General features: G+C 43.6%; 1 protein-coding gene across 1 annotated transcript; it reads left to right on the forward strand.

Moving 5' to 3' along the window:
• Positions 1–1,503: 1,503 nt before the first annotated feature.
• On the forward strand, positions 1,504–19,913 carry GOT2 (glutamic-oxaloacetic transaminase 2). Its single transcript, XM_082863284.1, has 10 exons — positions 1,504–1,727; positions 7,448–7,604; positions 9,724–9,852; positions 11,975–12,034; positions 12,573–12,734; positions 13,108–13,212; positions 14,331–14,481; positions 14,962–15,127; positions 17,809–17,959; positions 18,541–19,913. The coding sequence occupies exons 1-10, from the start codon at positions 1,639–1,641 to the stop codon at positions 18,661–18,663; spliced, it is 1,293 nt and encodes a 430-aa protein (XP_082719410.1). The 5' UTR covers positions 1,504–1,638; the 3' UTR covers positions 18,664–19,913.
• The last annotated feature ends 3,021 nt before the right edge of the window (positions 19,914–22,934 follow it).

Raw genomic sequence — 22,934 nt, forward strand, 5'->3', positions numbered from 1 at the left:
ACTGGTCAGCAGCACTGGCCTCATCTGGGAACTTATTAGAAAAGCAGAATCGTAAGCCCAACTCAAGACCTGTTGAATCATAATCTGCATTTTCACAAGACCCCTGGGTGGTTCCGATGCACATTACAGTGTGAGAAGCACCGTCCTGAATAAGCTCGGAAAGCCCTTTCTGTTTCTAGAGTTCTATGATACACTACTTCACCAGGATTGGGATGGAGGGTGTGGGCCTTTGGGTTGAGAGGGGTTACTGATTTGCCAGCGAAGTTTTGTCTTTATTGATCCCTGGTGACCAGTCAGCTTTCATGACTCCAGCAGAATTCCCAGCTGTGGTAAGAGTAATTTTAAAAATAATAATACAAACGATGATGAGGGTTGAGGACGGTGAAGAACGGACTTCTCTGTGACTCAGGACCTCCTCACTATTAGACATTCCTGCCCCCTTTCACCCAGGAGAATCCAATGAACATCTGGATCTACCTGGAGCCCTGGGGGCTGACTTTTCTGAGCTCATCCCAGAAACACTTCCTCTGGGTCTAACAGAGGGTGACCAGGAAATGGACTTTGTGGGGCAGAAATGCCACGCCAGCCCTTGACTACCCATCTCCATATTTTTATGCTAGAGAAATACATTTTATCTTGATTAAGCCGATTATTTTGGGTCTCTGTTATCTGCAGACAACCCCAATTTTAACTGATACACTGGGAATTATTTCAGATTCCTTTTCTACTTCTCCCTGCATTTAATCACCAAACACTTTTGATTCTTACTCCATGATATGTCCCAGATCTGTAACCTTTTCTCCATCACTGCTACTTCTACCTGAATTCAGACAACCAAGAATTTCTTGCCTGGATTATTGTGTGAGCCTTCTTTTGACCTTGTCTCCCTACCTCTTAGGAGTGTCCTTTCCAATCCACCTTTCATACCAGCGACTCAAATTAGCTTTCTAATGAGAAAGTTAAATGTATATGTGACAGAGACCCACACCCAGAATGGTGATAATCGTTAATATTATCTGTGATTTTTTATGAAGCAAATATGACGAAGTTGTCTTACTCCCTCCATAAGAGCAAATATCCTCTTGTGCCCTCCTGATCCTGAACTGAAGTCTCCTTGGTGTATTCTTTCAAACTTTTACATACATTTGTGAATGAATGTATCGTATGCTTTTGTGTATTTTAAAATTTTATCTAAACGGCGCCATATTATACCTATAGTTCTGCGACTTGCTTTTTTACGTTTTTGAGGTCTATACGTGTTGAGACCTATAAACTGAGCTCATTCATGTCAGTAGTAACAGCTACCTCTTCGGTCAGGTCCGTCGTCATTAAATGAAGGAAGCGTGTCGAGCGCTGTGAACGGCAATAAACTGTGTTGTCACTGTTTTCCGGGACCACGTGGCGCCGGCGGTGCAGACACCCCTGCAGCGGGGCCCAAGGCCTCAGGGAAGCCAAGCCGCTCCGCTCCGGCCGCCAGAGTGCGCTGTGACGCGGCTCGGGGCCTGGCGGGAGGCCGCTCTAGCCTCGCCCGGGGAAGTCGCTGTCCTTACCTTCAGCAGGACCCTGCGCCTCCGTGTCCGTGCCCGCTGGCATCTCCGCTCCGTCCTCCAGCTACCCACTGCCCTGTCGCCGCCCACCATGGCCCTGCTGCACTCCGGCCGCGTCCTGTCCGGAATCGCCGCCGCCTTCCACCCAGGCGTCGCTGCCGCGGCTTCTGCCAGAGCCAGGTAAGCGGGGGGAAAAGGAGCCAGGGCGACGGGCCTGCGAGCTGCCGACGCCTCAGAACATCTAACCCGCCTTGAAAGCACACGCGTGCACCCTCACACACCAACTTTCTCTGCTACTCCCTCGGCTTCACAGGGGGCTGAGGATTGAGCGTCCGCGCCTCACAATGACCCTTCGGGTCCTACCTCCCACCCCTCCCATGCCCCTAGGACTGTCAGAGAGCCTGCCAACGCGTTCCCCTGGCTTAGGAAGTGTGGCCCTCTACGGCACCCGGACTCCCATTCAAGGTGGAGAGAGGTCACGACACGCAGATTCGGCGCAGTGCGGGTGGGGGCAAGGGGAGAGCCCCCGGGCTGTGGCGCCGAGCCGGCCTCGCGCGGATTGGCTGCGGCGCCGGGAATACCTCGCGCTAGTTGGCTGCGGCGCCGGGCGGGGATGGGGGATGGGGGGCGTGAGCCCTTGACCCGCTGCTCTGGGGGGTGGCGGGGCTCACCTGTTGGGGTCTCCCTGGGCCGTGGCAGGGCTGGAGGGGCGGCGGCTGGCTCCCGTTTGTGTGCCGGGGGAAGAAAGCTCAAGGGAGGAAGGTTCTCAGGGCCCTGGCTTTCGGGCTTGGCGTTCCTCCCCGCGTCCTGTGACCTTGGCGCGCGGCATTCTCCCGCCTGTGTCGCCTCCTGAGTCACCGGTGATCCTCTCTCCCTGGCCCTTTGACCCTTGGATGTTAAGAGTCGGGGTGTAGTGACTTTTTCCCCCCGTTTTATCCCTTAGGAGGTCTGGCTGTAGGGAAGTTGCCTTTCTTCCCCTCCCTCTTGCTCTGCTCTTCGTTTAGTATTTCCTAATCGAGCCAGATGCTCGTGCTAGATGCAGCGGTGAACAAGCCTGACGGAGGGACCGGTGTCACTCAAAAAATTACAAATATGTAATTTCAAACTGTGTGATGTGTTGCAGAGAAAAGGTTACAGAGCATTAAACGAGTTAGTAATCCCTTCCTAGTGGAGAGAGCCAAGCCAGGCTATATAATTCACACAAGAAGCCGATTTGGGAGAGTGCCCTTAATGACTACTTAATCAGGAACCGAGTCTCCAAACCACCCCAATCAGACCTTAACTCCAAAGAGCAAAGCCTTGACCTCTCACACCTGCCTTGGCCTTTCGTTTGAATGTATGCACGGTGTCTTTAAGGCGGCAGAACAGTTTGTCCTTACCAAAGCCCCACACTCTTGGCAGTACAGTTTTGCCCAGGCTTTCACACTTTCTTCTTTACCTAATTTGGTTCCTTCTTGGCCCACTGTCAAGGTGTGACTTTTTTTTTTTTTTTTTTTTTTTTTTTTGCCGTACACGGGCCTCTCACTGTTGTGGCCCCTCCCGTTGTGGAGCACAGGCTCCGGACGCGCAGGCTTAGCGGCCGTGGCTCACAGGCCCAGCCGCTCCGCGGCATGTGGGATCCTCCCGGACCCCCCGGACCGGGGCACGAACCCGTGTCCCCTGCATCGGCAGGCGGACTCTCAACCACTGCGCCACCAGGGAAGCCCCAAGGTGTGCTCTTTAAGGCAGCCTACCTGGACTAGAATTAGGGAGGGGTTATCATTTATGCAGCAGATTTGGAGAACAGAAAATAGTGCCTAAAATTATGGGCAAGTGAAAGTCTGTTTCACCATTGTAGTAATCTTAAAATCTTAAATAGTAATCTTAAAATAATCTCTTGTTTTATGGATTTGGTTGAGTGGCCTACAGCTCTGCTTACAAAGTGCTTGGTGAAATCCCTATGGGTGTTACCTTTTAGTCTCTCTCTCACTTTGACAGCCTAACTTGTTTTTCTTTTGTGTCTTTTCCACATTAGAATGTGAATTCCATGAGAGCAGAGACTGTATCTATTTTGTTCACTGTTATAATATAGTATTTCAGGACGTAGAACAAATTGAGTATTTTAATTTTAAACCTTGATTTTTAAATTAATGCAATGGAAACATATGACATTTTAGCATTGTACCTTAGTTCAAAGTCTAAACATAGGGGAACCAGAGTGGTTCAGAATGTGTACCAAAAAACTCTTAAAATATTTGAGCCCCTGCAGTTGAGGAGGTGCTGTTCAGGTTTAACAATGATGCATGATTCAGTGATAGAACCAGATGCCATATCTAACTATGATTGTTAACTGTTCAGACAACAAGGAAGTTAAGAATCTCCACTCCTGCCACGGTGGATATGATCTTTACCTAAAGCCAAATGGTAAAATTGGAAAACATTTAAACAACTAATTGAAGTTTTTTTTGTTTTTATTTTTTTTAAAAAAACAGCTCATCTAATACAATGAAACCTTGGCAGTTGGTATTCTGAAGGACTGAGGATTTATCCTATGACATACTTAATTTTCATACTTGGGTCATTTAAATGGAACTCTCTAAGTTCAAGTGTTCCTATAGCTGCATTTTTTATACAGAAGGAACTAACCTTTAACCTTTTCTTCCTGACCTGTGCTGTAAAAGCATAGTAACATGAAATCAGACATAGTCACAGGTCAGTGAAGAAAGGAAAATATGCTAATGTATTTTTATTATAAATACCTATTCTTAATTATTTAATTCTCATTATTTAATTTGTAGTTAAATAACTGAAGGAGTATCATGAGACCCTTTAGAAAGGCAGTGCTCGGTAGTGGTACAATAACCAGTAAGAAGATCGTAATTGTAGTATTGTCTTTGCCGTTTTTTAGCTCTATGATCATGAGCAAGTTAATTAACTTCTCTTCTTATTTTAAAATAAGAATGTGAGGGAAAACATTCTAAAAACTATAAAGCACTAGGTAGACTCCCAGAAAAATTGCAAGGTATTTGAGTTGGAAATGCTTATTTGAATACTTTGCACCTAACATCTTTTGGCTGGCTGGTCAATATTGCTCAATGGCTGAAGCTTTGCACTTTTGTCCAAAGTACATAGATAGGAATGCTTTGTAGGCCGCAAGTTATCAGTATCAATTTTGTCCCTGGAACACTCTTGGTTTCCTCTAGTACTGTCCCTTAAAATCATTAGAGTTCTTACAATGTGGGCGTGATCTTTATCCTTAGAAGGAATGGAATAATAAAGGGCATAGAGGACTGAAACATCATTACTGATATAGGACTGACTAATCAAATTAAGTATTCCTGCTCCTTTATTTAGATTGTTTCAGATTTAATGTTTTGAAATTTTTTTAGAATCCTTCTTAAAAGATACCACTCTCAATCAGTTCTCTGCTAGAAGACTTAAGGCTATGATTTATGAGAGAATTTCTCTACTAGATAAACTTTTTAAAGAACTTGACAAATAAGTGCTTTTCACACCCTTTAATAAGAATGGTGCCTTCTCCTTGTGGTTTAGGAGCAGTGGCTCTGTCATTGTTGATGGAAGGCCCTGGAAACAACCATATTTTTAAAATTGAAAATTGTTTATTAAAAGTTCTCTGTATGTCATTGGGCATTCAAGGTGTTCCTTGTACTCATCAGTTAATGACAGTGATATAGGTGGGCAGGTGGCTACATGTTTTCAGGGTCTGAATCATGGGTAGGACATAATGAAAGCTCTTGTCAGGCCCAGTTCAGAAGTTGCTTCGAGGTAGTATCTGTTTCTTACTATTGCTTAGATACTGGGACAACCAAGCAGCCTAGAACACTGAAAAAAGAATGAGAAGGATTTTGAGTCCTGGCAGTAGTGCTAGTGAAGAGGAAGAATGATAACATCTCAGAGACTCCAGAGAAAACTAAATAGTAATAATTGAAAAGCAGGAAAGACCTGCATTTGGTCATAAAGTTATGACTTATGCTCCTTGAATTTTTTACATACTTGGCCTCACCAGTCTTCATACTAGGGGCAAGGTGGTTATAAATAAAGGTGTAGTAGTAATAATTTAGTAACAGTGATACCAGCTAACATCAAGCACTGTGTATCAGGCTCTGTTTTTGACTATTTTATATTTAATAGCTCCTTTCATCCTTGTAACAGCCCTGAGAGATAGGTACTGTTGTGCCCCCATTTTACAGGTAAGAAAAATTGAGACTTAAGAGAAGTTAATTGATTCGCCTGTGCTCACACAGCTGGTAGGTGGCTGAGCATTTGAATCCATGCAGTTTGCCCTACTGACATTGCACAGGGCAAGCTATTAAAAGAAGTAAAAGCCTGGGACATCTGAAAATGGAATAATCCACCCTTTGTTAAGAGAGAATTAGCTGTACATACCAATTACAGCTACTGAGACTGAGACAATTTTCAGCTTGTCAGGAGAGCTTAAAGTTATTTTTTAGTTCTCATTTTTTATACATTTTTAAAATATTTAATTTGTCTATGCCGGGTCTTAGTTGCGGCACACGGGATCTTTGTTGCTGCGTGCTCATTGCTGCACGCGGGATCTTTAGCTGTGGCATGCGAACTCTTAGTTGCAGTATGTGGGATCTAGTTCCCTGACCAGGGATCAGACCCGGGCCCCCTGCGTTGCGGGTGTGGAGTCGTAGCCACTGGACCACCAGGGAAGTCCCTATTTTTTGTACATTTTTTAAAGGTTACTTTCCATTTACAGTTATTACAAAATATTGGCTGTATTCCCTGTGTTGTGCGATACATGTTTGAGCCTATCTCACACCCAGTAGTTTGTACCTGCCACTCCCCACCCCTATATCACCCCTCCCCCATCCCCACTGGTAACCACTGGTTTGTTCCCCGTATCTGTGGGTCTGCTTCTTTATTCATTAGCTTGTTGTATATTTTAGATTCCACATATAAGTAATATCATACAATATTTGTCTTTCTGACTTAATTTCACTTAGCATAATGCCCTCCAAGTCTATCCATATTGCTGCAAATGGCAAGATTTCGTTTAAAGGATTTTTTTTTAATGTAAAATCATGACTCATACAAATATAAAATAACGAATATTGTTAAGCATTTTAACTCAATAAGTAATGAGGAAATCAGTAAGATGTTACAACCAGTTCTAAATACCTGGCAATTCTCTGTCATCCTCTCCACCTCTACTCCCCCCATCCTGGTTCAAGCCCTCATCTTTTTCTCTCTCGCTGGGTGCTGAACCAGATTTTTCAGTGATCCTTCTGCGTTTCCCCTCCTTCTCTGCATTCAGTACCCCACCTTGTGACCAGATGAGCTCTAAAAATGCAAGTCTCCTCGTGTCACTGTTCTTACCTGATCACCATCCCCCCTCCAAAAAAAACCTTAAATGATTCTGTATATTTTCACTACATCCAAAGTAGAGCCCAGGAACCTGTATTTTAATAAGCTTTCCAAATGATGCCCTTAACAAGTTTGGGAACAGGATAAAACGCAATCCCTTTGGTTGGATGTCACAGAACACCCTTACATTGGTCCTTGCTTACTTCTCTAGTCTCATCTTTTACCACTCACAGCTTCTCACTGCCAAATTACTTGAAATATCCTTTATCTGGGAATCCAGGTCAGGTTTGGACTGCTTTGAAAGTGTACACATGCACCCTGTCCTCCCCAGGATGATTCAGGTGCCCCTACCTTTTGCTTTTCACAGCATTTGTATTAATATTATTGGCCTCCCCTCTTCTGCAAGGTGCTTTGAAGTCATGCATTGTTGGATTATTGGTGTCTATTGCTATATCATGTGCATGGTAGACAGGCAAACATTTGTTGAAATGGATTTTTGGCAGATCCAAGATGTCTTTGGCCATGGAAATCTAGTTGCTGTGACTGATGTCTTATATTTCCCATTTCAGCTCCTGGTGGGCTCATGTGGAGATGGGGCCCCCAGATCCCATCCTGGGAGTCACAGAAGCCTTTAAGAGAGACACCAACAGCAAAAAGATGAATCTGGGAGTTGGTGCCTACCGGGATGATAACGGAAAGCCTTACGTGCTCCCCAGTGTCCGGAAGGTAAGCTTGCCAGACATCTGTTTGATGGGGATGAATAACTGAAGGGCAGTCCTGAAGAGAGACAGAAAGACTCCTGGACTGGGAGTCAGGAGACCTGGGTTCTAGTTCTGAAACTGCTTGAATCACATAGGTTGTCTGGGCTGTAGTCTCCTTGGCTATAAAAGTGAGAGGTTGGAACTATATGGTCTTTTCCAAGATTGAACTTCTATGATTATCTGTAAAACAGGCAGAGTGTCATGTTTTATCCTGAGGATGCACAAAAGGACCAAGCATTTAAACATTGTCTCTTGGTGATAGGAATAGCCCTTTGTGGATGAGGGTTACCATTGTTATTTTCCATTTCTCTCATTTTGATTGCCTTAATAAAACCCTCCTACCCAGGCGTGTTCTGTCCTTTCTTCCTATTGAACTATAGAATAATTTTCTTTATTTTGTCGTATTTTTATTAGTAGTCTTTCTATTGGTTATCACAACTTAAATAACGTAACTAATTTCCTTAGAACAGTGTTTTGTTTTGATTTGGTTGCGTTGGGTCTTAATTTCTTTGCGCGTGGGCTTTTCTTTAGTTGCAGCAAGCAGGGGCTACTCTTTGTTGCGGTGCATGAGCTTCTCATTGCAGTGGCTTCTCTTGTTGCGGAGCTCAGGCTCTAGGGTGCATGGGCTCAGCAGCTGTGGCTCGCGGGCTCTAGAGCACAGGCTCAGTAGTTGTGGTGCACGGGCTTAGTTGCACATCCTGCAGCATGTGGGATCTTTCAGGACCAGGGCTTGAATCCGTGTCTCCTGCACTGGCAGGCGTATTCTTAACCACTGCGCCACCAGGGAAGTCCCAGAACAATTTTTTAAAAGAAAGTATGTGTTTCCTTTCCATCTGCACCTCCTCTGACGAAATATGTGCTGCTTTGTCACTTCCAAACATGGGGTAGTGATGTGTTGTTCCTACATATAGCAGAACTAGGCATCCTGAGTGGAAGTTACAGAAGCATACTTTGGGGTGGGAATAAAGAACCCTGTGATCATCTGAGCTGCAGTAGGCTGGCTCAGGCCCTCTCGAGCTGCTGTAGTAACAGAGCATGGGCTGAATGAACCACTGAAAGAAGAAATTTCTGAGTGTATGGGAGTGTGGATTAGGTGTCCTCTCTCTCATTCTCTGAGTAGAAAAAAGGACTCAAGAAATGGTTGTGATGAGAAGACTCACAAAAAACTGCTGGCTACTGGGTCTCAGGTCATGCAGGGATTGCTTTTGTTCTCAGTAAATCAGTTTAAAGTATTCAGCATGTGTTAGCTATTGATACAAGCTGAAACACCACCACACACTTTTGTACATTACCTCTTAACTCTTCACCTCAGTCGTATGAGGTGTAGAAACAGCTGTTCCCCCATTCAACAGGTGAGCAAACTGAGGTTCAGGGAGGTTAATAAATCACCCAGGGTCACACAGCTAGTAAGGTACAGGCAGGCCTCTGACTCCAAAGCATGAAGATATGTGACTATTACTATTAACCTTTTGAAGTTCTTAGACTGGTATATACATTGAAATACTTCTTTATGTATTTGTTTTGGTTTTATCATCTTATATCTATTTTAAGTGTTGCTCTTAAACCTTGTTCTTGTGCATCCCAAGAATGCCATTTTTTTTAAACCAAGAGACACCATATACCTACCCATTCACATAAAACCTGACTTAATGGGCTTCCCTGGTGGCGCAGTGGTTGAGAATCTGCCTGCCAGTACAGGGGACACAGGTTCAAGCCCTGGTCCGGGAAGATCCCACATGCCACAGAGCGACTAAGCCCGTGCACCACAACTACTGAGCCTGCGCTCCCTGCTCTCTGCAACTAGAGAAAGCCCGTGCACAGCAATGAAGACCCAATGCAGCCAAAAATAAATAAATAAAATTTTTTTAAAAGCCTAACTTCTAAAAATAAAGTAAAATATGATAAAAATTTAATATTCCTGTTCTGTAATATAAGATATATTCTACTTACCCTTCTTGAACAATATCTCCAAATTTTTTTAAAAGACTTTACTTCCAAAATTTAACTTATAAAACATTAGATATTATTCATGGTAATTCTAGGTAAGGAGAAGAAACTAAATGAATGCATTTTCTCTTGTCTAGGCAGAGGCCCAGATTGCTGCAAGAAATTTGGACAAAGAATACCTGCCCATTGGGGGACTGGCTGAATTTTGTAAGGCATCTGCAGAACTAGCCCTGGGTGAGAGCAACGAAGTGTTGAAAAGTGGCCGGGTAAGGAGAACAGACTCTGGCATCATACGGGTCTCTTTAAATCTAGCAGTTTAAACAAATATGAAATAATTTAAATAAGAAAAGATACACCACTTTGTGTGTGATGATTGTTTTGAGGTAGCCACACGATGACTAATATCTCTTCTTTAGGTAGTAAATTGCCACTAATTCAATAAAAGATTTCATATAATACCAATTCCAAAAATGTAGTAGTAATCCTAAAAATGTAGTGATTTGACTTAAGATTTGACAGTTTTTGCTGTTAGTCTCTGTGTGTGCTTATGTTCATTTTACACTGAATGGCTTTGAGGAATGCCAAACTATGTCAAGTTTTAAGGCCTATAATTAGGCCCCACCCTCATGTCCCAAGCTGCCAGCTTAAGTAGAGGAAACAGGCAGAAAACAAGCCACGGAGTGACTGTCAGGGCCAGGACAAGCCTGGCACTCCTCTGCCACCCCTTCACAGCCAGCGTGGATGTTGAAAGAGCAGACCATGCTCCCTCCGTGCTATCTCCCTCTCAGAGGGCAGAGAGCATCACTGCAGCCAAGAGGTGAAGCACAAGTGGTTCCCAGGTGTCTCCTCCCTCCAGCTCCCTGGGGGCCCTCTTACTGTGGAAGAAAGAGGTCCCTAAAGGTCACTGAACATAAGCTTTTTACAAACAGATTCTTGTATGCACCCACAGAGTAAACACAGGCCCAGCACTTGTAGTAGAAGACTCACATCATGCAGGTGGGATGCAGCCAGACAGCCTGACATGTGGTCTCATGTGCATTATAGTTTCCTTGCTTTTGAAACAAATGTGGTTTTTTAATAGATTTGTGTGTTTAAATATTTATTTTTCTGGGTAAACCTCGACCCCAGGGTAATGTAGTAATGATCCTAAGTCATGGACAAAATATGGTTTGATTGCTATCCATATAATCAACCACCTGTTAACCTCTCATTAAAACGTCTGTATTTTTCTATAATTTTTGCTTAGTCTGTGTATCATCTAGCGAATTGTAACCTAAGTGTAAGACTGGCCTATCTTAAAATCACATCAGCTTCTCTTTTATAAATTGCTATGCCTTTCTGATTCTTATTATCAGATTTACAGTTAGGTTTTTATTTCTAACATGCCAAAGTTTGCACAGGCAAACTTTGTTTACTAAAGAGTTTGTTAGTAGAGTTCCCCCTCCCGCCATTTAATCCATTGCCTCCCAGTCCAGAAAGTAGATTTATGTTTTGTAGAGCCTTGTACTTCTATGGTGCCTAAAAACAAAAACAAAAAAACCCTACTGTAGCTTCTTACTCATCACCTAAAGTTGACCAATTTGAAGATTTACCTCATGCCATCTTCCTGTTACCCAAAAAGTATTTTCAGATTATGAAAACTCATAGAATATTACTCATGTAATAATGTTGTTCTAATATACTTGTTGACTTTTTTTTTTTTTTTTGTGGTACGCGGGCCTCTCACTGTTGTGGCCTCTCCTGTTGCGGAGCACAGGCTCCAGACGTGCAGGCTCAGCGGCCATGGCTCACGGGCCAAGCCGCTCCGCGGCATGTGGGATCTTCCTGGACTGGGGCATGAACCCGTGTCCTCTGCCTTGGCAGGCAGACTCCTAACCACTGTGCCACCAGGGAAGCCCACTTGTTGACTTTTTAAGATGACTTGCTTTTTGATGTTCAGAGAGTCATTCAATTTCATATAAGTCTAGAATAATATTTTAATGTAGTGACTGTTCATCGTGTCTTTTTTTCTCTGTATAAATCACTCCTTTTTCATATCTCGTTGGGGGCTGTGTCCTGAAAGTTTCTCATATAACACAGTATGATACTAACAACTTTCAGGGCAGGCTGTAAGGAATTAGCTTCCACATCAGCACAGGTGTTAGAAACTGAAGAGCCAACTCTTTTGAGAACCTGTAAGGAGAGTTGTTCTCTCTTAGAAAATGGAATGAAACAGTAGTACTGTTCTCTTGTTTCTAAATATTCATTTGGAAGGGTGTCTTCATCTTCTGAAGAAAGAAGGGTATTGACCATACGGTGCCTCCCTGTGGGCTTGAGCTCAGGTTTGTTAAGTCGTGGGCCCATAGAGAGAGTGCTGCACCTCACTGACCAGGGGTGTGTCTCCTTCAGTATATCACCGTGCAGACCATTTCTGGAACCGGGGCCTTAAGGATTGGAGCCAATTTTCTGGTGAGTCTGGAAACTCCTTCTGTAAGACGGTCTGTAAGCTGGGGATGATGGGGTTCCCTCTTGCATATGTGTTTGACTTCTGACCCAGAAGTAGATTTCCTCTTTCCACAAAGCTGGAAGATTTCCGGTTCTTTAATAAATGGAGTTGGGAGGAGAGGGGGGAATGGAAGTACTTAGAAGAAATTATAAGGAAGAGATAATTATAATAATAAGTACAATTTATTGAGCACCTACTGTAACTAGGAGCTTTTATATCTTAACTTGTTTAATCTTTCTGAGGGAGATTTAGTTAATGCCATTTTACAGAGGAAGAAAGTGAGGCCCAGACAGGTCCTTGGCTACATAGCCAGTGTAATTGTTGCAGCCTGATTCCAACCCAGGCAGTCTCGCTGCTGAGTCATCACTGTCTCTCAATCTTAGAGAGAAGCCAACTTTCAGTAGAGAAAAATGTCTTCTCAGTTAAATATATCAACTTTTTTGTTGTTGTCTTTGCCTCTCCTTTCTTCATTTTTCCATTCCCTTTCATTCCATCTTTTAGCAAAGATTTTTTAAGTTCAGCCGAGATGTCTTTCTGCCCAAACCAACCTGGGGAAATCATACGCCCATCTTCAGGGACGCTGGCATGCAGCTACATAGTTATCGATACTACGACCCCAAGACGTGTGGCTTTGACTTCACAGGCGCTATTGAGGACATTTCAGTAAGTGTGGCTTTCAGGGCAGGACAGGGAAGGAACAAGGAATAAACCTCCCTGTGGAGATTTGATGTCTCCCACTTAGGTCTCAATATCCAACTTAAAACACTGGGATGAGGGACTTCCCTGGTGGTGGTCCAGTGGTTAAGACTCCATGCTTCCACTGCAGGGGACACGGGTTCAATCCCTGGTCGGGGAACTATGATCCTGCATGCCTCACAGAGCGGCCAAAAAAAAAAACCAAAAATACCAGGATGAGCTAATTCCCAGACCTCATGTTATTTTCGTTACTTATCAAATAATGGTGACCCTATGGCATTTCAGGTAAATGATCTCCTTTAAAGCTGCAAAGTAATCTCTTGGTTGTTGTTCTCTTCAGAAAATACCAGCAGAGAGTGTTATTCTCCTGCACGCCTGTGCCCACAACCCCACGGGAGTGGACCCTCGTCCTGAACAGTGGAAGGAGATGGCTGCAGTGGTGAAGGTGAGGCAGGTGAACTGACCGGTGACTGTTCTGTGTTTAGTAACTAGCCTTGGATGCTTCGCTTGGCGAAGTCTTAACAGTGAGAATTAACCTCGAGACTGCATGAAATTTCCACGCATTGTGTAGTTGCCAAGAAAGAACTCCTTGTTTGCATAATTAGCAGTTCTGTAATTGATGATACATGAGCAGTTTGAAAATAATTTTTGCTCCTCAGCTAGGATGTATAGAATTCTGATAAAACTTGTCACTGGCTAGTCTGCACAGTCGGTATCCCCTGGCCCCAGGATATCTGCTGTTAGTGCCTACACTTGCCCTGGTCAGTGGCTCCTTGTTCATCCTTTTATCCTCTTTTTCACATCCCCTCCTGTCTTTTCCACTCTCCTTGGCATTGCCGTTAATTATTCACAGTGATTCTTATTCTTCTGTGAGAGAAGGCACTAGTCAAAATTCCCAAGGAGGAAGATATTCCTGTTGGCTCGTGTCCCCATTCTCATTCCTTTCGGTTTCCCTTTCTTTACGTTCTGTCAAACCTAAGCTGCGAACAGAGTGGGACAGAGAAACAGCATTCAGAGAGCACTTTCAAAATGAGATGGTTATAGTGAGGCTGTCCCCTGAACCCTGGAAATAAGATGGCCTGCCAGAGTCTCATTAGCCCCAGGAAAGGCTGAGGCTCGTCCTGTGTTGGCTGGACCAAAATAACTACCCAGACCACTGTGGGCCTTAGAAGAGCTTCCTGTTTGGACTTCGCTGGTGGTCCACTGGTTAAGACTCCATGCTTCCAATACAGGGGGCGTGGGTTCGATCCCTGGTCAGGGAACTAAGATCACACATGCCATGCTTCCTGTCTGACCAGACAGCATTCTGTCCAGGTTGGATTAAGATTATCTTTTCTTAATGTCTTCTTGAAGGCCCATATCCACCAAAGTATTGAACAAAAAACTATATATGTTGATATATTAACTCTAGGAAAATTAAACATCTCCAAACTGCCACCTGGGGAGAAAACTGTTGACTTTGTCTGAGTGAAGCAGGCATGGTCCCAATAAGCACAGGTAACCATCTGGGGCATCTTGAGAAGAACTGCCTAAAGCTTTGGTCATCTTTTCTTTCCTTTCCAGAAAAACAATCTTTTTGCATTCTTTGACATGGCCTACCAAGGGTTTGCCAGTGGCGATGGTAACAAGGATGCTTGGGCTGTGCGCTATTTCATCGAACAGGGCATTAATGTCTGTCTCTGCCAGTCCTATGCCAAGAACATGGGCTTATACGGTAAGCTAAAGGACCTAGGGTGATATGTGTTCTGTTGAGACTGAAGAAGTGTTGGGAGAGGGTGCCACAAAGGTGTAGAGTCTTGGAAGGGGTGGGTTGTGCGTGTGCGTGTGTTGTCCATGTCCCTCTTACCCAGAGAGGAAAGACGGGTAAAGTGGATTTTACTGCTCTAAGCCATATCTTATTCAGTGTCCCTGAATTCCTCCAGCAAAGAAACCTATCACAGCTTCTCTAAACAAAAAGCGACTGCTCTGTGAGCCAGGAAGATAGATACAATGAAGAGAGACCTGTGACCACTCTGTAGTACTCCAACTTTCTGTTGTAGATTCACCATGCTGGTTGTTGAAAACTTCTTGTTTATAACAAAGCGTTATTTTGTGCTTCTCATGGAAACAGATAACACATAGCGAATGGAATCATGACTGCCTTTAGTATTTTAGATAGGAGAACCAGAAGACAAGATCCATTTTTTCTTTTCAGGTGAGCGTGTTGGAGCCTTCACTGTGGTCTGCAAAGATGCTGATGAAGCCAAGAGGGTAGAATCACAGTTGAAGATCCTGATCCGTCCCATGTATTCCAACCCTCCTCTCAATGGTGCCCGGATTGCCTCCACCATTCTGACCAGCCCGGATTTGCGGAAACAATGGTAAAGGCGCTTTGCCATTCCCCAGCCGTCTGCCCTTCCCACCACTGATCCTTCAGAGCTCCTTTATACTTGGCTTATAGGGACATGCAGTGTCACTCAGCTTCCATATGTGGAAGGGGAGGAAGGAGAGAGGAGTGTACATTTTGTCAGCACTTTCGAACAAATAAGTTGGTTGTTCCCTGTAAGAGAAAACATTGGTCTAGATTAGGGGTTGGCACACTATGTTCTGCAGGTCAAATCTAGGCTGCCCCCATTTCTTGATGAATTGTGTATGGATGCTTTCATGTCACAACAGCAGAGTTCAGCAGTTGTGACAGAGTCTGCAGCTCACAAAACCTAACATATGTACGATTTAGCCCTTTAGAGAAAGCTTGCCAACCCCTGCTATATATAATTCGGAGTCATGGAAGGTGTGATTTGTTACATAAGAGTTTATCCTGTGTAGCTGATTAACCGAGGGTGTAGATCCCTAAGCAGCTCATTGGATAGAAAAGCTAAGTCTGTGAGAAACTTCTTCCACAGCTCACCTGGTCATCATGGAACAACTGTTTTTTCTACCTTAGATTAATCCTCTGAACATTGAAGTAAATAGAGTCTGGTTCAGGATATTTCTTTTCAGTACAACAGATCTATGCAAGGCTTACCAAAAAATCAACTACTTTTTAAATTATATCTGTTATAAAATTAATGTGTGAGTACATTTCAGAAAGTTTGGGCAAGTCGCTATAAGCCAGATTTTTCTTCTTTGCCTGTTATTATTGATAGTTGTAACATGAATAGTATGTCCATGTATCATATGTATGTGTAAATATGTTATATATGTGTGTGTAGGGTTGGTTTTGTTTTTGTCACTAAGAATTATTCTAAGCTTTTTTTCTTAATATTTTTAAGTGGTTTTTAAAAATATTTCCATGGTCCTTAATGGTTATCAAGATGTTTATTTTTTTAATGTGTTCATTTCAATACTTATTTGAAGTCTGTAGTGTACAGAGATGACAGAGATACTGTGCTAGGTGACTAAGACATCTCTTCCCTTGGGGAGTTTATAATCTAGTGAGAGAGATACACGTATAGCATTGCTACAAGACAGATGGAATAAATGCTGCGTAAAGGAAGAACTATTGATTAGTGGGGAATGCGGGAGGAAGTGATGCAGACAGCAGCATTTGAGCTCTGCCTTGAAGAGAGAAGGCAGAGGAAAGGAAAGGAAAGGAAGGAAGGGGAAAGATGTGCGTGAGGATCAGCACAGGCACGTGATGTGCATCGTGCAGGGTGTGCTTCAAACCAAGTGGGTTTTGTAGCAGAAACACTGAGTGTAAGGAGGGTGGAGAAGGCAGCAAAGCTGGGAAGGTGGGAGCGGGTCGTGTAGCACCTTGATATTGTGAGAAGTTAGAACTTCATTCTGTGGACAACAAGGAGCATGGGGGTGGGAGGGGCGGGGCGGGGGCAGTGGTTGCTAAGGTGGCCCTGGATCTAGCCATGGTCATGTACTCAGTGCCTTTAGGGCCCAGGCCTCAAAGTGAATGAAGCTGGATGGATAGGACTACAGGAAATATAAAATCATATGCCATCCTTAGTGGGCCTGGGGGCTCCAGCCAGTAATCACAAGGCTGGTGCAGTGTTGCCAGCTTCTTGTTTTTCAAGAGAGGCTACAAATCCACGTCTTTATGTGCATGTACCAAATCTAAGAATGTTTAACTGGGTCAAATAAGACATGATGAAGACTCTTATTTGGCCTTTCATTGGCAGTATGTAACCTCTGTTCTACCTATGCATGACATCATGGTGGAGAGATGGTTTGAAAAGTGAACACATAAGAACAATGAGATAAATTATTTACAGTCATCTAGTTAGTGAGAGCCAACAAGAATTTCCCATAGCTCCATAGGAACAGAATGAATGAATGGGTAGATTCTGAGGAAGGGGAAGACTGTGTCCTGAATCCAGCGAGCATGCACAGTCAGAGGACTGCCTTCTGTGCTCCCCCAGATAGAATTCACCCTCTCTTCTCAGGGCCTCTCTTAACACAGCACAGTTCTGTCGATTCTTATCCCACCTTGTTCCATAGTCAGTTGTTTGCAGGTTTGCTGCCAGCCACAATGGTAAGCTTTTAAAGGGAGGGGCCGGGTCTCAGTCCTCCCTTTCTCCTCAGCACCTAGCACATGGCTGGGAACATGGTAGGTTCACAGCACACTGTCTTTAATTGTGAAGGCAGCAATGTTTCTTCCATCCATGTTAAAGAATAAGGTTATATTTTACTGTTTAATTTGCAGCTTTTGCCCCTTGAGTAAGGGATGGAGAGCCTTAGTCCTCCTATGTTTTAGAGTGATTTAGTCATTCATTTTTCTTTTTTTTTAAATTGAATATCTAATTGGCTTTATTAAATAATTCATGAATTGGGCAGTATCCATCTAGTAAATAGAAAGGCACTCCGCATTCATTTTTCTTAATAACTCAATTACGTCAGCTATTTTAGTTGCCTGATCAAAATGGTGTTCTGATAGAAAGCAGGATGCTGTAAAATAGCTTTCTTCCGAGACCAGTGACAGCACAGGACTCGGTCAAAAATGGAGAATTGAGGCAAGCTAGAGCAGTACTCAAGGGAGGTAAAAATGCCGGGAACTGGCTTATCTGTTAAGTGCTTGGCCAGAATTGAGCTCCATCTTGGGGGTTTTTTCCAGGTTACAAGAAGTAAAGGGCATGGCCGACCGCATCATTAGCATGCGGACTCAGCTGGTCTCCAACCTCAAGAAGGAGGGCTCCTCCCACAACTGGCAGCACATCGTTGACCAGATTGGCATGTTTTGTTTCACAGGCCTAAAGCCTGAACAGGTGAGTGGACTCCGATTTCTCCGCAGCAGACCAGTTGGTCAGTCCTTGCAAACAAAAATTCCTCAGGTCACCTACCCATTTAGGATTACTCTAAAAACAGTCATTTTGAAGCTTCATTCATAGGTAAAAGAAATATGAAGCTTTCATTTCATTTTATTCTTTGTTGGTCGTTTACCTGTCTGTATCCTCTATGAGGTTGCAAACTTCTGAAAAACAGAGCTTGTTTTGATCATTTTTATAAACACTGCTGTTTCTCAGAAAGATTCCAGAACAAGCAGGAGCCTGAATATTGATAGGAAGAGTAGCTGTTCCATAGCTGGATTCTGGATCAATTTTTCTACAAAGGCTGAATATATATAAGATTTTTTTCACCTGGTCACACTTCAGAATTCAACATCCTACTTTAAAATAGCTTTTTATTCTTCTTTCATTCTAAGCTAGCATACCAAATTCTGGGAACAGGGTTTAAGTGAGAAAACAGACCTGTTATTTTCCTGTCCTAACTGTTGGCTAATTGTGCCATGCCAGGGCTGGGGAGACCCCCCTGACCAGGAAGTGCCCACACACTCTTCTCTCTGCAGGTGGAGCGGCTGACCAAGGAGTTCTCCATCTACATGACAAAGGATGGCCGTATCTCTGTGGCAGGGGTCACCTCGGGCAACGTGGGCTACCTTGCTCATGCCATTCACCAGGTCACCAAGTAATTCCCCTGGTCAGAGGGAACAGAGACAACCTTCCTGTCTTCAGCCTCTGCTATTGTGAGATTCACATGGAGGAAGAGGGAGAGTGGATGGTGGTGAGCGGATCATTTTTTTCAACCACAGTACTTTAAAACTCAGCGATTGAATGTGTTTCTCAGAAAAGAATGTGCAGTGAAATAGGGCGGAGGCACCTCTGGCTGGTGTTGGGAACTTTGTGGCTGTAAACCAAACTCTCACTCATCCTTTTATCTCCAGTTTTTCCAACAGAGTTTACATGTACAAGAAAGATATAAACCCAAAAAATACCTGTCAATCACACCATTGCAATATTTCAGAAGCTTTAACAGAAGCACCTTTTGGTGTTGCGGGTTCCTCTGTAAAACCAGCGTGAAAATAGCACCTATTAGAGGCTTTGTGAAAAGACCTAGTTCTAACATTAACAGTCAACCTCATGTTTGTCCTCCCATGATTGAGCAACCTTATCAACAAACCATATGACAGAAATCATGTTTTACAGCGAGTCTGCTACCACTGCAGCAAAGAAAAGATGCAATTTCCCGTCTTATTTAAGAAAAAAAGAAAGAAGGCTCTCCTTTTTAGTACTTGCAGGCATTTTAATGTTCCTCTTCTTACTCACTGCTGTTCTTTTCCTTAGGCACAAAGATCTATAACTAGCCTAGATTTTCATCCTGTTCTACTCCTTGATTGACCATCAGTCCCATCCCATAGGATTTACTTATTTAAAGAATGAAGAACATTATTTACTGCTCATCCCATACCCTCGCTTTTCTTGGCAAAGAATAGCGGAGAGTAGGTAACTGCACTTTATTTCAGCATCCCCTTCAATGATTGTCATCTCCTGTAGGGATGTTGCCTCTGCCCAGTTGGACCTCGTAGCTTTGTTCAGTATGGTTGTGCAGTCACTCATTTCATATCATGAGTCAGGCAATGCAGGGTAGAATCGGGAAAGAGGATGTTCTGGGCTTTGATTTCAACTTTTGTGTGCTGCCAGCTGGGCTCAGGCTTCACCCTTTGGAAGGATAACCACCATTTGCTCTAATCATGTAGACTTATTGCAGCCTGGTCTCTCTGTTACAATAAAGTTACTGTAGACCCAACTGCCATTTACCATGTTATCTTTTTTCTTTAATGGGATGAAAGGTTAGGAGTGGGTATATATCCCTGGAATCTGGAATTGTGTCCAGATGACCATAAGCCAAGAGATATTATAGCTGTTTCGAATGTAAACCAAAGCCACATCTTTGTCGTGTCATTCCTCATGTCCAGTCCAACAACGCTGAAAATGTTGGTACAATCCTTTGGACCTTGGTAGACAAGTAAATGGAGTGCCTCAAAGGATCCTGTGGATAGAGGCAGTGATGAGGAGATGGGGAGGGGAGGTGGCAACTTTGGGTGTCTAGAGGAGTCAAGTAGGTAATATAAACAAACAGTGCATATAAAGTAAAAAAGCGATGTGAACTGGGTGTGAGATGATTGTCAGTGACCAGCCCACATCCTCAGAGATGAGGCATAGTAGGGAAGTAAGTGACAGGCACTGTGAAAATGAAAGCCCAGGGCTGCAGGTCTTAAATTTTTCAAGTAAAATGGAAATCCTGATTTTTTTTTTTTTTTTTTTTTTTTTTTTTTTTTTTTGCGGTATGTGGGCCTCTCACTGTTGTGGCCTCTCCCGTTGCGGAGCACGGGCTCCAGATGCACAGGCTCAGCGGCCATGGCTCACGGGCCCAGCTGCTCCGCAGCATGTGGGATCTTCCCGAACCGGGGCCCGAACCCGCGTCCCCTGCATCGGCAGGCGGACTCTCAACCACTGCGCCACCAGGGAAGCCCCGAAATCCTGATTTTTATGGGAGGTCTATTGATGCTTAAAAGCTGGCAACTCTTTTTTTTTCTTTTTTTAATGATTTGCAAGCAAGATGCAAACAGTGGATCGCCAGTGTGCAGCCTCTACTATAAAGTTATATGCTCTGTCAGCAGACATCCCAAGGTAATTCTATCACCTTCTGCTTAATGCCAGGAGCCATTCAGGATAGGACAGCTACTGGGCAGACAGGCAGTGGAGCAGGAGTCAGGCCCAGGGCCCAACCACAGCATTCTGATTATTGTTGGGAGGGGAAAGCAGGCTCAACTTGTTCGTTCCCCCTTGCTTCTCCTCGCTCTCTGAGAGACACAGTATATGATGGGCTCACTCCTTCTTGGCTTTCTGTGTTCCTATTGCTAATGGATACACCAAGGTGGTAAAAGGTCAAGTGAATGGACTGATTCCCCGAATGTCTTTGGGAAACTATCTTAAGTGGGGAAACAGTAAACATATTAGTCAGCTGCTCTGTAAAGGAGATGACTGCCTAGCTTAGAAGAAACTGCTTTAAGTCTCCCTGTCTGGAGCCAAAATGATTCAAAGTTGGATGCCAAGACCTCAGCTGGAAAAGGAACTTGACCACCTGACTGACCTTGTTATTTTCAAACACATGTATTTCCAGCTCACTCTGGACCAAGTCCTATTCCTCACTGAAAAGTCATGTAGGGTGTGAACCTGATGTTTTCCTCACAGTTCAGTCTGTTGGCCATCAACCTTTTCCTCATTTCCTACTAGGGTCTAAGATGTTCTTCCACTTGATGGAGGAGGTAGCTTGCCTGCCCAGAAAGAGTAGTCATGCCTTGTTTACCATCAGTTGAGGTAGGATAGTTCCCAAATCTGGATTTTTTTTATTATTGTTATTAGTTCCCTGGCCTTACCTCTAGGCACTCTGACTCAATATGTCTCAGGTAAGGCTTGCAAATCTATTTTTTTAAATGAGAAAAACAAAACTTTCTAGGTGGTGCAGATACAGCTGATGCATGGGCCAGCCATTGGGTGCTATTAGAACAACTGCCTTAGGCTTACATCTAAACAGACAAAGTCCAGCTCACTCGACCAACTTGAGAATTTTGTTTGAAACTTTTTTCCTTACGTGTAGGCTGTGGAATTTTTTTTTTTTTTTTTTTTTTTTTTTTTGCGGTACGCGGGCCTATCACCACTGTGGCCTCTCCCGTTGCGGAGCACAGGCTCCAGATGCACAGGCTCAGCAGCCATGGCTCATGGGCCCAGCCGCGGGCACGCAGGATCCTCCCGGACTGGGGCACGAACCCGCGTCCCCTGCATTGGCAGGCAGACTCTCAACCACTGCACCACCAGGGAAGCCCTGTGGAAATTTTTAAAATTAATTTTATTGGAGTATAGTTGATTGGAAAACAATTTTAATAGAAATTATTGGTTTATTTATATCTAATAACTGAAAGACCAACTTTTTCTTTTTTTTAAATGATAATCTTATAAAAATGTTGAGAATAGTATTGCAAATCACATAACTGATAAGGGATTTGTATCCAGAATATATAAAGAACTCTTACAACTCAATAATAAAAAGGGGGTCTGAATAGACACTTCTTCATAGAAAACATACTAATGGCCAATAAGCACATGAAAAGATGCTAACATGAGTCATCAGGGAAATGCAACTCAAAACGACAATGAGAATCACTTCATACCCACTAGGATGGCTATAATCAGACAATAACAAGGGTTATCAGGGATATGGGGAAACTAGAACCCTTACACAGTTGGTCAGAATGTAAAATGGTGCAGTTGCTTTAGAAAACAGTCTGGCAGGGCTTCCCTGGTGGCGCAGTGGTTAAGAATCCGCCTGCCAATGCAGGAGACACAGGTTCCAGCCCTGGTCCGCGAAGATCCCACATGCCGCGGAGCAACTAAGCCCATGCGCCACAAATACTGAAGCCCGCACCTAGAGCCTGTGCTCCGCAGCAAGAGAAGCCACCGCAATGAGAAGTCCATGCACCGCAACGAAGACTAGCCCCCGTTCACCGCAACTGGAGAAAGCCCGCACAGAGCAATAAGACCCAACGCAGCCAAAAATAAATATATTTATTTAAAAAAATAAAAGTCTGGCAATTTCTCAAAAGGTTAAACATAGAGTTAACGTTTGACCCAGCAATTCTACTTCTACATATATACCTAAAATAAATGAAAACGTGTGCACAAAAAGTGTACCTGAACATTCATTGTGGCATTATTCATAATAGCCAAAAAATGGAAACCACAAATGTCCAAACAACTGATGAATGAATAAACAAGATGTGATATAGCCATACACATACACACTTGTAATATTACTCTGCAATAAAAAGGAATAAAGTACTAATATATGTTTCAACATGGATGAACCTCGAAAACAGCTCATCCAGAGCACAAAGTAGATTAG

Source organism: Leucopleurus acutus, assembly GCF_964270905.1.
Source record: "Leucopleurus acutus genome assembly, chromosome: 20".
NCBI lineage: Eukaryota > Metazoa > Chordata > Mammalia > Artiodactyla > Delphinidae > Leucopleurus > Leucopleurus acutus.

Excerpts from the sequence above, each read along its gene's own strand:
- GOT2 (XM_082863284.1), top strand. The coding sequence starts at position 1,639 with ATGGCCCTGCTGCACTCCGGCCGCGTCCTGTCCGGAATCGCCGCCGCC. Across the intron at positions 13,213-14,330 it reads AGATGGCTGCAGTGGTGAAG|AAAAACAATCTTTTTGCATT; the intron begins GTGAGGCAGGTG and ends TTTCCTTTCCAG. Across the intron at positions 15,128-17,808 it reads CCGGATTTGCGGAAACAATG|GTTACAAGAAGTAAAGGGCA; the intron begins GTAAAGGCGCTT and ends GGTTTTTTCCAG.